General features: G+C 39.9%; 1 protein-coding gene across 2 annotated transcripts in view; it reads left to right on the top strand.

Moving 5' to 3' along the window:
* The window catches only part of Lama2 (laminin subunit alpha 2), a 603,732-nt gene that overhangs the window by 459,758 nt on the left and 128,487 nt on the right, over positions 1-15,487 (top strand). For both annotated transcript variants that reach the window (XM_057755686.1, XM_057755676.1), the window contains exons 33-34: positions 4,157-4,299; positions 8,532-8,630. In XM_057755686.1, the coding sequence (XP_057611669.1) occupies positions 4,157-4,299; positions 8,532-8,630 (242 nt within the window). The remainder of the gene's footprint in view (positions 1-4,156; positions 4,300-8,531; positions 8,631-15,487) is intronic.

The raw sequence follows: 15,487 nt of genomic DNA, 5'->3' as shown, positions 1-15,487 counted from the left end.
TGACCTATCAGGGAAGTAAAATAATTAAAGAATTAGCTTGGATCCACAGATGAGGGAGAACACAGTCTTTGGTTAGTTGTATTGATGCCTAGGTTATCTCACTCATAACATTTTTTCTCCTTCTACTCACTTACCTTCAAAGTTCATAATTTCTTTTTTTGTAGCTGAATACAGATCTGTTGTGTATATATACCACATTTTTCATTATTCATTCATCAGTTGGTAGACATCTGAGATGATTGGATCTCTTAGATTTTGTGAGTTGAGAAGCAATAAACATAGATAAGCAAGTATATCAGTAGTAAAATATAAAATTCTCTAGGTATACTCCCAGGATGGTAATAAGGACAACTTGATTTCAGACAATCTCTGCCTTTCTAGTCAGCAAGCCACTATATTTCCTCCAACTATTGTTCTTACCCTATCATGTACTCCTTACACATCTATATGGCTCTCCATTGTCTATCAAACATGCCATTCTCACCTCAGATATTTTTATGTAACCAACACCTTTCTCTCTTTGATCCCAAATTCTTACCTCCCTATTTTTCTCTCTGTTCATGAATGTGTGATTATGCCATGAGATTTCTTCAAATATTGATCCTTGCTACTCTTTGTCTAAAATGTTTTCCTATCCTTTTTTCATGGAGATGATAATGCACAACATTTATTAAATTTTTTACTGTCTACAATGGCCTAGACATTATAGTAAAGATGTTTAAAGTCTGTTCTAAAGTCAAGGAGAAACAATTTAGAAATATGCAAACAAGAAAATATACTAGCCAGTACAATCACAAGGGTTAAATTGGAAAGGCATGAGGAATACAGGAATGACATATGACTTATTTACTCACTCAACAGTAGCTTCAGATACCAAGCCTTCTGACGAAATCACACATTTGACCTGAACAGTTAGGAATCAGGTGGATGAAGATGAAATGTTCCAAACAGAGGAGATCACAAGCAAGATAACATCCTCGTTTGGATATTGGGTATTGTGCATACCCATCATCTGTCATATGGCACATTCTTTCAAAGCCCTGAATACAACAAACAACTGGAATCTTTTAGAAATACTGATGGCTGAATTTTTTTCATGGACATATTGAACCCAAATCTCCAGGAGGTGGAAAGGGGAAGATCCAGGCTTGAACACGCTATGAATTTCTATGATTCTATTGTGCATCCCTAGTTAAGAATCCTTGGTCTCCAGACATTTGTGTGTGGATTCCATGAAAACTTTCTGAAATACAGACTGTGTAGTCTCTGGGGTGGAACTGGGGTGGATATGTGCAGGACCCTTCATGCCTGTTAAGCTCCTAGGCACTAACAAAACTGATATTCTTTCTGTTGCCCACAGTCTCATGCCCAACCAACACTATCAAAGTCCTTGAGAGCTTCTTAGGAAAGTATATTCTCAGCATGAGAATCAGGAAGCATGGCCTCGCTTCACCTCCAGGATCAGAAACCCATAAGGTTGCCTAGTTTTCTGAAGATCTGAGAGCCTTCCCAGTGGTTCAGAGTCCCAGTAGTGTCTGAGAACCACACTGAGGGTCTTCACATCTTTACACGAGCCCGCACTTTATTGTGTCTTGTGATGTGTTTTCTACAGTGATTGAATGCTGACAGGTCTACTGAAGTTCTCACTGCCCAAGGGAAAGAGGTCACGGTTCTTCCTTCCTTTCTTTGTGTTTCCACAGTGCAGAAATCCCCTTTCTTTCCAGTTGGAACAGTGAGATACAGGGTTCCAGGTCTAGACTTTATCTCCTGCCTCCAGAGCCTCCTGTTCACTCACTTGTGAAATGTCAGCAGCTTGCATCGGAACTCAGATGACATGCCATGCTTGTACTTGCCACCTGCATGGAGCTGATTTATTAAAAGCCCTGCTGGGGCTGTTAAATCCCTGTGAAGGGATATGGCAGCTCACCTCCAACTGCTCTCCTATCCAAAAAATCACCCTCTGTACTACTGCCCTTTGTTTACAAGCTTCTGAAAATGGTTTTCTCTCCATTAAGTGCCCAGGGGAGTGCTGTTTAGAGAACTAATTGAATTCTTGCCAGTCTGGTGCATGAGCCGGTCCTACTCTCCAGAACTCAGTGTTTCCCATGATAGATAGATAGATAGATAGATAGATAGATAGATAGATAGATAGATAGATAGATAGATAGATAGATGATAAATAGATAGATGACAGACAGACAGACATATAGATGATAGATAGATAGAAGATAGATAGATGATAGATAGATATATAGATATAGATATAGATATTTTTCTCTTATAACATGGATATAGTTTTTATCTCTCCGCAGACTAGAAGACAGAATTTGTATCTGTCTACATGGATTTATGTATATACTGTAATTATGGTAGTCTGTGCTTCTTTGTATAAGGATATAAGTCTTACTAAAAATTCAAAGTACGGAGCCAGAATAAAAGCTTAGTTGGAGAGTACTTACTTAGCATGCACAGAGCCCTGGCTTCCAGTACTGGGTAAACCAGGCAAAGCAATTCATGCTGGTAATGCCAGCACTCAGAAGGTAAGAAGACAGAAGACCATAATTTTAAGGTTGTCTTCAGCTACATAGCAAATTCAAGACTAGTCTGGGCTGTGACATAGACCTTGTTTCAAAAAAATGAAATATTAAGTAAAGACATATTACATTTTCCAAAGAATGGATATATCTTCTCTTTAGAAACTGTGATGCCGCTTTAATTTGGTAATGACCTGACAAAAGTCCACTCATCCTTCTACCAACTCTACCACAACCCTCTCTACCACTACCACATTTGAATAGTTCTCCTCTCTGATAATTCAGGATAATATGAATGATACTAGAAAAGCCAGTTACTTAGAGATTAGATCTTGCGCTACCTTTAGGAACTGTGTATTTGCAAGACTGGATAAATTTATCATCACAGTAGAGATTTATGGATCTGCAGCTTATTGTAAGAGCTAAAATACTTGGGGAAAGGAGGAAATGTTAGCCCAAACAGTAAACATCAAGACAAAGAAAAGTCATCGTGGAAAGAAAAGTTCTTTCTTGGGGGCTTAAAAAATTCTGTCAGGGGGTGAGAAGAGGGCTCCGTAAGTAATGTGACTGCCCCATAATAATAAGACCTAAATTTATAGCTGCAGCACCCATGGAAAATGTTAAGTGTGACACCATGCTTCTGTAACCACCTACTTTGGAGAGGTGGATATGTGATTATCTCTGACACTTGCTGAACAGCCAGCCTACTCAAAACAGTAACCCCTGGTCCAGTAAGAGCAATAAAGAAAGACCCCACCACCACTGCTGGAAGCAGAGGCAATCAGATCTCTATGAGTTCAAGACCAGCCTGGTCTACAAGAGCTAGCTCCAGGACAGGCTCCAAAGCTACAGAGAAACCTTGTCTTGAAAAACCAAAATAAAAAGAAAGAAAAGAAAAAAGAAAGACCCCCCTAACATTGACCTCTTACATCCACAATCACTCAGCCTACACACATGTATGCCTGCACCTGTACATACAACACATACAAACACACACAAAATCTTCTGACTATATAACAAGATAATGCTTATATACCTTTTTCATAGTACACAAAACCATACACAAAGCCTTTGCAGGAGAAATGGCTATAGATGCTAAGCAGTACCACGGAAGATGATGTACCACACGTTTGGATGCAGTGAACATTCCTTTTTTTATTTTTTGTTTTTCGAGATAGGATTTCTCTGTGTAACAGTCCTAGACAGGCTGGCTTTGAACTCACAGATATCTGCTTGCCTCTGCCTCCTGAGTGCTGGTATTAAAGGCTTATGCCACAATGAACAGTCTGATGTAGTGTTACTACCGTGTTCTCACAGATTTATGTTATATGTTTTCTCTTTCTTTTGTCAGTTCTTCAACATGCTTCTACCTCCACAGTCAAACTCAATCTGCTCTTCTTGTTTGGTCCCTCTAGTTACTGTGTGATTAGATACAACTTGATCTTCTGTTTTCCTCATCTTTCTTCAGCTGCCATCAGTGTGGTTGTGTTAATTATCTGAGATGCATCTCACCATCTTTCATCGAACTGTGCTTGGACCATAAAGTGTTCCGTAATTGATATCTTTGAACATCTGGCTGGAGTGTGTAGCATGAGTAAACATTCTTTATTTCCCTTTCCCAGTTTGTGGCGATGAGTGCACAGGCCTTCTTCTTGGTGACCTGGCTCGTCTGGAGCAGATGGCCATGAATATCAACCTCACTGGTCCACTGCCTGCTCCGTATAAGATTCTCTATGGTCTTGAAAATACAACTCGGGACCTCAAGGTAGGTAGGGGCACTCACAGCTGCAGGGCCAGGACCTGAAACATCAGAAGCTTCCCAAGTGGTCTTGGCTGTCATTAGTACATTTTCCTTTTATGGCCCCCAAACCAGGAAAGCAAATGCAGGAAAGCAACAACTAAACTTGTGTTTCAAACTGAAGAACTGTAATATGCAGAGTGCTATAAAAAGCAAATACTTTTATACTCCCCTCTGTTTGTCCTAAATCAGTTTTATTATGTGACTTAAATATGTGCAAACATAAAATCAGGTATGTACCCCCTTATACTTATAGCTCCATAAAATCAAAACAAATTAATCCGTACAGAAGTCTTCAAAACCAATAAAATTCAAATTAAAAGCATTAATCTAAAGTAATATGATTTGGACTGAAAGCGAATTGCTTCTCGCAAGGAGAATATGATATTGACTACATTCCCACTCCTCTACAGGTGGTGAGTGGTTTCTCAGTCTGCATTCCTGCAATGGAACTGAATAGCCCCCTACAAGGGGTCCTGGCAGTGACAAGCAGGTGTGACTTACACATTCAAATTGACCTTTGACCCATGCAAATGTAGATCTTAAGATCAATTGCTGGCATCCATCTCCCAGTTGCTTATCCTGGGAGTCAGGAAAGCTTTCACTACTCTTTATTACTGAAAAAAGAAAAGCAAGATTAAAATGTTGTTGCAACTTCGAAAGTGATTCTGAAGGTACCAATTCAAGGCACACTATTCTAAAAACATTGCCAAATCTTTTCATCTGTGAAAGGCTAGTAGTAACATTTGAAAGATTAATGTGGTTCAGAATGAGTTCGGAGCAGTTTCCTGCATGTTGTCACCCAGTTATCAAATTCTTGTTGAGAAGGCGCAGGATCCCCAGCTGCACTCAGTTCCCAATGCATTTCTTAACTCCTCTGGTTTTCCCATACCTTCAGCAAGCTTGCATAGATTCTCTGCTGTTTAAAAAATAGCTAAACAATAATTAAGCCATTAGCAAAACTAATGTAGAGGTACCATGTGCCTTCTAAAGATTTGATGCACAAAAAAATTGGAAAAACAGGTAAGATTCGGAGTAACTAGGGAAACCAGCAGTGATGAGAGCCTAGTTCTGTTGGGACCCAAATGGCAGAGAAGGTTTCTAAAGGAAGAGAAGTGCTGGTGAAAACAGGGGAAACCTCTTTGCTTCACGCACTAGCTGGTGGCAGATATGTTTCTAGGGAATATAATATTCTTTAATCCTCACTACTGCCTTAATGGCGACAGTAAAAACAACTTTCTTTGAAAAGTTATGTAATTAAAATTGTGCATGTAGGATAACACAAGGTTCTTGCAATAACAACAAAAACCCAAAAAGAAAATAGAGCTTTGGTAAATAGTTCATGTCCCCCTAAGTTTCTAAATTTAAGCTTTGACTTAGTTTGCTTGGCTGCTTCAACAAAATGCTTTAACTGGCTAGCTTATAAACAATAGAAATGCAATTTTAACAGTTCTGCTGGCTAGAAAGCCCAAATTTAAGGCAAACTCAGTGTCTGCTAAGGGATCATTCCTTGTGTATATGTGACTCCTTGCTCTGGCCTCCTATAGTAGCAAGAATTCTGAGCTCTCTGGGGGTAGTAAGAGCAGCGGGGCTGTCTAGCTTATGCCCCTAAATAACAACACACAAATTGTATTCTTTTAAACACTGCTTGGCCCATTTCTATTAATGTGTCCAGCGTCATGAGGCAGTAGCTTACCAAGAAGGATTCTAGCCTACGTCCATCTTGGGCCGGAGCTTCATCGCATCTGCCCTGGAGAGGAGTGGCATGGCATCTGGCCTCTGCCTCACTTCCTCTTCCTCCCAGCATTCTATTCTGTTCACTCCACCCACCTATGTTTTAATCTATCAGGCCAAGCAGTTTCTTTATTAATTAACCAATGAAAGCAACAGATTGATATATGACACTCCCACATCATCTGGGTATATTTCAAAGGGTAATCCCAAGCAGAAGGGGTCTCCCCTCATCACCTGGTCACTTCTCAAAAGCATATTTGATAGCATCATTACCCTATGGACCAGCATTTCAACACATCCATTTGTGAGCTACAGAAGCCCTAGTTCCCATCATGACAGCATGTTGAAATCAAATCGTTGGGAGGTAATCATTGTTAAACTGAGGAATGAGGACGAAGCCCTCGTGATACAACAACAGCCTTAGAAGAAGAGGAAGAGGAGAAGGAGGAGGGGGACGAGGACGAGGACGAGTAGGAGGAATTTTCTCTCTGCCAGCCATCTCAGCACACAGGGAAAAGAGAACTGTGTGCAGGTCCTCACCAGCAACCAAATTAGCTGACAACCTCAGACCATTCAGCTTCCAGAACTGTACGTTTTGTTCAAGCCACCTAATCTGTGGTAATTTTTATTAGAACAGTCTGAAATGACTAAAAAAAAGCACTATGTTAAGTGTCTTTAAGTAGGAAAACTGAGGCATAGGAAAGTTCTGTCTGAAGCCCAATTGCCCAGCTAATAATTGAAGAGGGGAGATCTGAATAGAGGCAGTATGACTTTAGGGCCTTTGAGGCTGAACATTTGTTACAACCTTGAAGAGACAAAAATAATTCATATGGGAGATCTAGCCAGCCAGTAGTGAGACCTCCTTGGCCCCAGGCCATGCTCTTACCACCTAGTCTTGCTTAAGAGAGCCACCTGCATATGGCAGAGAGACGCATTGGGCCTGTCTGACCACATTAGAAGTCAGGCCTGCATGTGAGAGATAAGGCTGGAACTCTAGAGGGCAAGGCAACACAAAGGACAACCTTGAAAGCTAGGCCACAATCTCAGTCTCATATTCAAGAACATAAAACCCTTCATGCAAAGGAGGCCGACCAGCTATTTTCAACACACAGAGAGAATGCAGACTAGAAAACAAATTAGAAAAGCAAATATTTCAGATGTGTACAAATATATTTTTAAAAAATAGTAAGTTATCAATGGATGGTGAGTTTCCTGGAGGCCCTCTAGAAGAGATTCTATCATGAGCACCATTAACATTAAAGACTTTTGACACCTCTCTTCCTTATGTTCCAGAGTTCATGAAAATGACCTCCACAATTCTTTAATTTCAGTCTTTCTTCATTCTTTACTTCAATTATTCTGAATTATTTTGAATAATACATCTATTATATGAAAACTTAAGATTCCATTTTGATATTTTACAACATCTCAGTACTATATTATATTATGTTGTGGTTCCCAAGTTCTCGTCAAAGGCCACCAGAACTACACGTGTGATGGCCAAAGCTAAATTTACTTACTTATTGCCATCATTGACATTAAACAACATGGGGGGATCTTGCAACATCTCGGTGAGAAGGATAAAGAATGACATGATGCAACATTTAGACTTGTGCTTGGCCTCTGTAGATAGAGCAAGTTCCCAGATGCAGGAGCCTGCAGTCTCTTCAGTCAGTAGCAAGTGGAAGTGAAGCCCTAAATGCAAATTCTAGTGAATCTTATCTAGAAGAATGGAGGGTGGCTAAAGCAGTGATTAATAGGGAGCAATGATCCTTCCTATTAGTCATGAAATGGACATTGCAGTACTTTTATGATCTATACAAGGACATGGAGCTGTCAACCCTTTACCAAACTTACAGAGCAGACCAATTTTCAGTTTTCTTCATCACTATCACAGGTTGGCTCTGTCTAAAAGTAAATTACAGATTATAGAGGATTCTGGCACAGCATGTGTGTATAGCCAAATATTACAAATCTTGATCACAGGTTCAACCTCGCAAGCAAGATCCTTGCTGTAGGGATTGCTCTTGTTCTCCCTTGTGAACTACAGCTATGCTGATTGGAACAGGAATCTTAATAATCCAACAGTCCTTCTAAATACAACCAATTACCAGCTGATGACCTTTTGTAAAACCTCTCTGGAGTCCACAGTGCGCTCATCCAGAAAATGAGGTAACATTTACCTCACAGAGTTCTTATAAGAAGTGAAAGGGTTGTGGGGGGGAGTAAACAAAAAAATTTAAAACATGGTAATTTCTCAATAACCCACAGCAAGTCTTCATATTTACATGACTATCTGGCCTGGCAGTCCGTGAGTAAGTGCCCACTTAAGGTCGTTTCTCTTCCATTGAGGACAGCAATGCTAAGTATTCAGTGCATGCAGGAAAAAAAAATGTGCTCTGTCTGACCCTAGCATGGCTACCAAACCATTTACTAAGATGTACATGGCCTGAAATCTTTTTCAGCATCTGCTCTCACCCCAGCGGGCACCGGAGAGGCTCATTCAGGTGGCGGAGGGCAATCTGAACACCCTCGTGATGGAAATGAATGAGCTACTGAGCAGGGTGAGTTGGAAAAGCCACGAGTCTCCTTAAGCACACAGACCACACAGAATCAGTTTTCTCCTCACTAAAGAAAACAGCAGCGCTGTTCTGAAACCTTCTTTCTAATTTTCAACTTTGTTAATGGGATCCAGGAGTAATGGTTGGCTAATTCTTCTCCAGAGGAAGTCTTATTTCCCAGTGACCCCCCTCCAAACACACACACACACACACACACACCACTAAAATAAACAAGGTTGCCATACTTGGCATGAGTCAAGGAAAAAGATTAATGACAATTGTGTATTTTGAAGACTTTACCTAGTAACCTCCATTGTAAAATTTTTTTTATCCATTCTAAATTTCAAAAACTCTGTCCTTGTTTATGTAAAGGAAAAGAAACACAAATGAAAATACTTATTGTGTCTTTAATCTTTGTGGGGTTTCTACTATTCTGGAGAAATACAGTCTCAAGTAGTACTCCTACTCCGAAAATGAAATCTTTATTATCAGAATCTGGAGCGTTTAAGACACCATTTGGTCAGGCTGTAAAACCCATGCTGCTTCTATCTGACTTTTCCCAGAAATTGGTAGGTTTAGAATTTTCAAAACTGCAAAAGGGTTGAGGTTCTTTTTAACCCTTGGAGACTGGGGAAAATAACATAAAGTCTGCCATCTTGTGGACAGAAGGATGCATGAACATGAAAACTAGCCTGAATCCCAGGATCCAGGGGATTATATAAATTTAGATTTAAATGATCAAAGATGTTGCAGTTACTTGCTCGTGCTCACTCTCCTTCTGCTCCTCCTTTGGATCGTGAGACTTCAGTCCAGTGCTCCAATGTTGGTCTCTGTCTCTGTCTTCTTTCATCGCCTGATGAAGGTTAATATTCAGGGGGATGCTTATATGTTTTTCTTTGGGTTCACCTTCTTATTTAGCTTCTCTAGAGTCACGAATTATAGTCTCAATGTCCTTTATTTATGGCTAGAAACCAAATATGAGTGAGTACATCCCATGTTCCTCTTTTTGGGTCTGGCTTACCTCACTCAGGATAGTGTTTTCAATTTCCGTCCATTTGTATGCAAAATTCAAGAAGTCATTGTTTTTTACTGCTGAGTAGTACTCTAATATGTATATATTCCATACTTTCTTCATCCATTCTTCCATTGAAGGACATCTAGGTTGTTTCCAGGTTCTGGCAATTACAAACAATGCTGCTATGAACATAGTTGAGCATATACTTTTGTTGTATGTTTGGGCATCTCTTGGGTATATTCCCAATAGTGGTATTGCTGGGTCAAGGCAAGGAACTCAGGACGGCGAGGGGTGCACCCACACACTGAGGCAATGGGGATGATCTATCGGGAACTCACCAAGGCCAGCTGGCCGGGGACTGAAAAAGCATGGGACAAAACCGGTCTCGCTGAACATAATGGACAATGAGGACTACTGAGAACTGAAGAACAATGGCAATGGGTTCTTGATCCTATTGCATGTAATGGCTTTGTGGGAGCCCAGGTAGTTTGGATGCTCACCTTAATAGACCTGGATGGAGGTGGGTGGTCCTTGGACCTCCCACAGGGCAGAGAAACCTGCTTGCTCTTTGGGCTGAGGAGGAAGGAAGACTTGATTGGGGGAGGGGGAGGGAATGGGAGGTGGTGGCGGGGAAGAGGCAGAAATCTTTAATAATTAAATTAATTAATTAATAAAAAAAATCAGCAAGAAAAAAAAAACAAAGATGTTGCAGTTAGAAGATTCTTGGAGATTACTTAGTCTGTTTAAAGAACGGCTTTGTCCAGCCTCAACAGGGAAATAGATTAACAATGGACGCACAACCTGATAAAGTTAGGGTGCTGTGTTTCATGGATCATCCATGTTCCCCATGAACAAATGTCTTCTAAAAACATACAGTTGAACCACAGTCTTGAGGGTCCAAATCACATCAGAAATACCTTTTTGAAGACACAGTACACCAATGCAGAATAATGTATAGGCTGAACAGAGTTTCAGGCTAAAGTTAGTGATGCTTTTAATTTAATGATAGTAACTTTTGACTATCAATTGAGTAGTAAAAGTTAAATTGATAGTAACTTTTGACTTGTCACATGAATATTACCAAATAAGATAGTTTAAACAAGTCTTGGTAAATTAAATTCATGTCAACTCATTTCTGTTTGTTTGCCCTCTTCATCCAAAGTTCAGGTTAAGAGTTGGCAGATGAAAAGTACTAATGAGGCTCCATCCATTCTGTTGTAGCCGTTAGTCATGTATGTGTGTGGATGTATGTGTGTGTGTGTATAAGTATACGTAGGATGTTATAATTTTCTTCAAATACATAATTAAGCATAAAATAAATGAACAAAAACATACACAAGAAATGCCTAAAACTGGAGTAGTTTAACCTGGTGAGGACAATTAGAAAAGAAAGTCCATGGAACAGGTAGCACTTCCCTCCCTCGCCAGTTGACTGCTGGGTCTCACTGTTGTGGGCAATATGGCAGACCTGCATACACATATGCAAGCGAAGCTGGCACTGTCCCTGCTTTCACTGACCACGGGTAGCCTAGTGATCTCACTCAAGAGACACAAGTACTATTTCCCCAAAGGTGTCCGATCTCTTTTTTGTCTCAACACGTGTTTTTTTTTTTTTTTTTTCCTTTTCAGCAGACTAAATTTGTATACTTTTAGAAACTTTTACAGAACGGTTAAAGGCACAAAACAAAACTGAATGGAAGGTGCAGGAAGTTTCTGCACATCTCCCGCCCGCCCACACTCAAGTACCCCACTGTTTACCTGCCCACCTAGAATGGGACGTTTGTCTATGTCAGGGAACCTACAGTGCTACAGTATTACTGTCCACAGTTTCTAACCACCTTTAACCTTCACTCCTGCCAGTATACATTGTATACACATGTAGAACAGTCAACATCCAAGATGATCATATCCTACAGATCATATCCTCTATAGGGTGGTCTTAGCCAGGATACAGTGTAATTGGAAACATAAATGAGGTATTTTCAGACTGGCTTTTATCCCTGAGTTATAGACACCTGAGGTTTCTCACCATACTTTCATGGCTTAATAGATCATTACTTTTTGGCTCTGAATAATAAATACTCTACCGTCTTCACGCATCACAGTTGATTTATCCATGTTCTTAATGAAGGATGTCTTGATTGTGCCCAAATTTTAGCATTTTGAAGAAATTGACTATAAATATCTCCGTTCAGATTTTTGTGTGGGCATAGTTTTCGATTCATTTGAGTAAATATCAAGCAGCATAATTGCTGGAATGTTTCTTAAATGAGTGTGTTTAGCTTTGTAAGAACGTCTCCATCTCTTCCAAACTGCGTGAAACGCTCTCACGCATCACTGAATGAGTGTTGCCGCCATACTTGTCCTTAATGGATTCTGGTATTGTTATATTCCAGGGGTAAGGCCATTATAGAAGCAGAATATCAAGTCAGCTGTTTTGTTTTGTTTTGTTTTGTTTTTAACATAGATGCTGGAGATCCAAACTCAGCTCTTCATGGCTGTGCAGCATGCACCTTACCCACCCAGGTCTCTTCCCAGTCTGATTTTTGTTGTTGTTGTTGTTGAATTTTAGGGGTTCTTTGTATGATAGGTAATAGTTTTCTGTCCTGTGGCTTATTTTTCATTTTCTTAAAAGTGCAGGCATGTTTTTGTTCTAATGTAGTCAAGCTTATAAAAAATGTTTCCCCCTTAGTCTACTGCTGATATTATAGCCCAGAAGTCATCACCATCGCCCAAGAGTGTCTATATTTTTGGTTTTTTTCTTACATTCTGGGAACTTTTTAGTTTTTCATTCTACACTTATGACCCATTTGCACTTAATTCCAATGTTATTTTTTAAATAAACCTTTTGTTTTATATTTTTTAGATAGTTAAGAAGCTACAAAAATAGTGCAGAGGTTTTTCATGTAGCCAGTTTCCTTGATTTTTAACATCTTAAGGTACTACAGCATGTCTAATGGGCTATTTGAATGAAAAGTAGCTTTATTCCAACATCTTCAGTTCTTCCTTAGTGTTTTGCACTGCCAAGACCTCTTCCATGGTGCCCTGCTCCATGTAGAAATCATGTCTTCCTAAGTTGCTCTACTAACGAGACTCTAAAGTGATCAAGGTGCCCTTAAAATTCAAACATTTATAGAAATATATAAAATCATAAGCAGAAGGATTGAGGTCTCAGGTATCCAATAGTAGACTACAGAGCCAGCGCATGAGCGAAGAGTTATGTGATTGGGCCAGAGTATGATCCATGAAATGGCTACAACTTCTTGTTCTCCAATACCTACTGTGTTGGACTAGGGTTTCATTGTGAAATTTACCCAGGTCAGGACCCAGGCCCATGAGAATCATGATGCTGGGATTTTCACGAACACCTCAAAGATGATTCCGACATCAATCAAGGTTGAGATTCACTATGGTCCCAAAGTTGCCTCACAGCTAAAGCTTCCATTCCTCTGATGGCTAGTCTTTATATTGGCTGAGACACATGCAGTTTCACTCCACATAGCTGGTGTAACACCTGCCTTTTCGCCTAGAAGTGCTTACATATTTTGTGCTTATCTTGAAAGAGCGATCTATTTCCCTAACATTCCTGGCTAAAAAGATTAGCATGAGAGCAGCTACAAAACATGTAGACAAGTCCAAAATCAGCACTGACTTTGAGTTTCTCTAAAACTGTGCCAAAATGAGGTAGCACTTACGCGAAGTTAGATACTTTCTTTGATAACTGCTTCCCACTGCTTTATATCTATGAGAAGACAGTGCTAGCAACAGTCTGAATATCATAATTTAGCTCTTCTTGCTTTGTCTTTTACTGTCTGTTGAAAATCAAACTTAATGAAGATGAAGCATATATAAAGCAGCGAAACTAGTTTTTCAATATTTAATGCCTGCAATGGCATGCGTTTATGATGCTTTATTTTCATTTTTCAAAAATTAAAGTTCAGGTTGACAGCATCATACTTTATTTATCCTCCTGTGCTTTTAAGGGGTGAGGGTATATGCAGCAAATCCTGCTGGCTTGGTCTGCACCTTTGAAAAGTAACACAGGACATATTCAGAAAGACATACCCTTAGAAATGTCTCTCTCACCATTCTACAGGGCCAGGTAACAGCTTCCTGTTTCTTTCCTTGTGTGTTTTGGCCCAACAACTTGCCTGGGGAGTGAGTTACTGCCACTTAGCTAGATAGTGCAGTCTGAAGATGACCCTTGAAAATATTATGTAAATGACTATATCTGAAATTTAATTATAGCAAGAACCCATATAAGGCTGCAGATGCAAAGGTAGATGGCATTTAAGCAATGTTGTCTATTAGGCAGTTAGATTTGCTCCATTAGATTCTTGTTTTAACATAGAGAAGCCCGTAATGAAAGACACTAGTAATATCCAACCAAGAAAATGAGGTACTGAATTTAAGAGGCATGGTGAGACCTGTTTGAGTTACCACAGGGAAGTAAAAGCCGCCATACCATTCAGAAGTAAATTAACGTCTGCCTAATGGTCAAGCATACTGTCTGCATATAAATACTCTAAAATAAATCAACAAAATCTAAAAGCCAGGGGAAAACAATCTAGTTGAGTGAGCATATTTTCAAAAGATAAACGAAAGTAAAGAGACGTGTTGGTGTGATTTCCAGTGGACCATTTAGATTTTCCATACTTTCAATTCCACCTTGTAGAAATGGGGCCCATGTTTTGGTGTGTCTCTCTAGCAGGGAAGGTAGCTGAGATGGAGCGTATTGTAAGCCCTTGTGCATCTGCACAGAATCTGTCTGGCAAAAGCTGCCTGTGTAACCTGGGCCTTTAGTGTTTCAATGCACCCAGGCAGTGTTGTGGTGCTAGGGACTTCATATCTACTTGTCTGCTGGAATGTAGCCAAGAGGCAAAACTATCTTTTGTGCCGAAGAAGGGACTCACCGTAATTAAGCCCCGAACTGTCTGAGGACTCCAACTATCCTAAGCCTTCACTCTGCTTTCACCATCCTGGGGTCTCATGTGTCATCACAACTCTGAGATACCAAGAGGCTACGAGGTAGAATGTGGTGTTCCTGCAAATGGAGAGATGCTTGCCTGGCTCTCCTCCCAAGTACTCAGCTACAGATCATAAGTAGCAGTTCCATGTGAAAAGTGAGAGATGCCCAGAAACCTGTTCTGCCATCTACATTCACTGGCAAGCAAAGCACCAGGCATATGGTCAGTCTGAATGACACTGGGATTTCTACAGCAGGCTTTAGCACTTCAGAAGGGTGGTTGGTTTCATCATTTTTATACCAGCCAATCATCCAACATTTTAGAGCCCCTGCTACTTGCCACATACCATGGCTGGTTTGCTCGGGAATAAGAAAGTGAGACAGAATCCTAGCACCCAAAGGTGAAAATTAGACAGATAACGACAAATTGTCTAAAAACACTTATAAGTTTTGTGAGAAAAATGGTTTGGTCACCTATTTAAACACATTCAGGGACTATTTATTTTTTGAGGTTAGACACCATACTTAGAGCTAGATACAAAATGATGAACACGGCAGATCAAAACTTGCCCTCATTATGCTTACTTTCTAGAGGAGAAGGGAAGTCATTATATAGGTAAGTCAGTTATTTATTCATTAAAATAAATGAGATTCCCAAATACATTGTGCTGTGGAAGAAATACTTGTCTACAGTACATCTGGAAACCTAGTTAAGGAACCCTGCTAACAGCCATGCTAAGAAGAGAAAAAAATTAAAGGGGATTAATGAAGGAAGGTAAAAATCTCTGAAAGTATTAAGGAGAAGCCCATTCTGGTCAAGACAGTAAGAAACCAAGAAATCCAAAGAAGGGAACTGCTTGGCTTATGTGATGTGTTGAA

The sequence above is a fragment of the Chionomys nivalis genome, chromosome 2 (genome assembly GCF_950005125.1).
Source record: "Chionomys nivalis chromosome 2, mChiNiv1.1, whole genome shotgun sequence".
NCBI lineage: Eukaryota > Metazoa > Chordata > Mammalia > Rodentia > Cricetidae > Chionomys > Chionomys nivalis.
The sequence above is the reverse complement of the archived record's forward strand: the minus strand, read 5'-3'. Positions and strand labels throughout refer to the sequence as shown.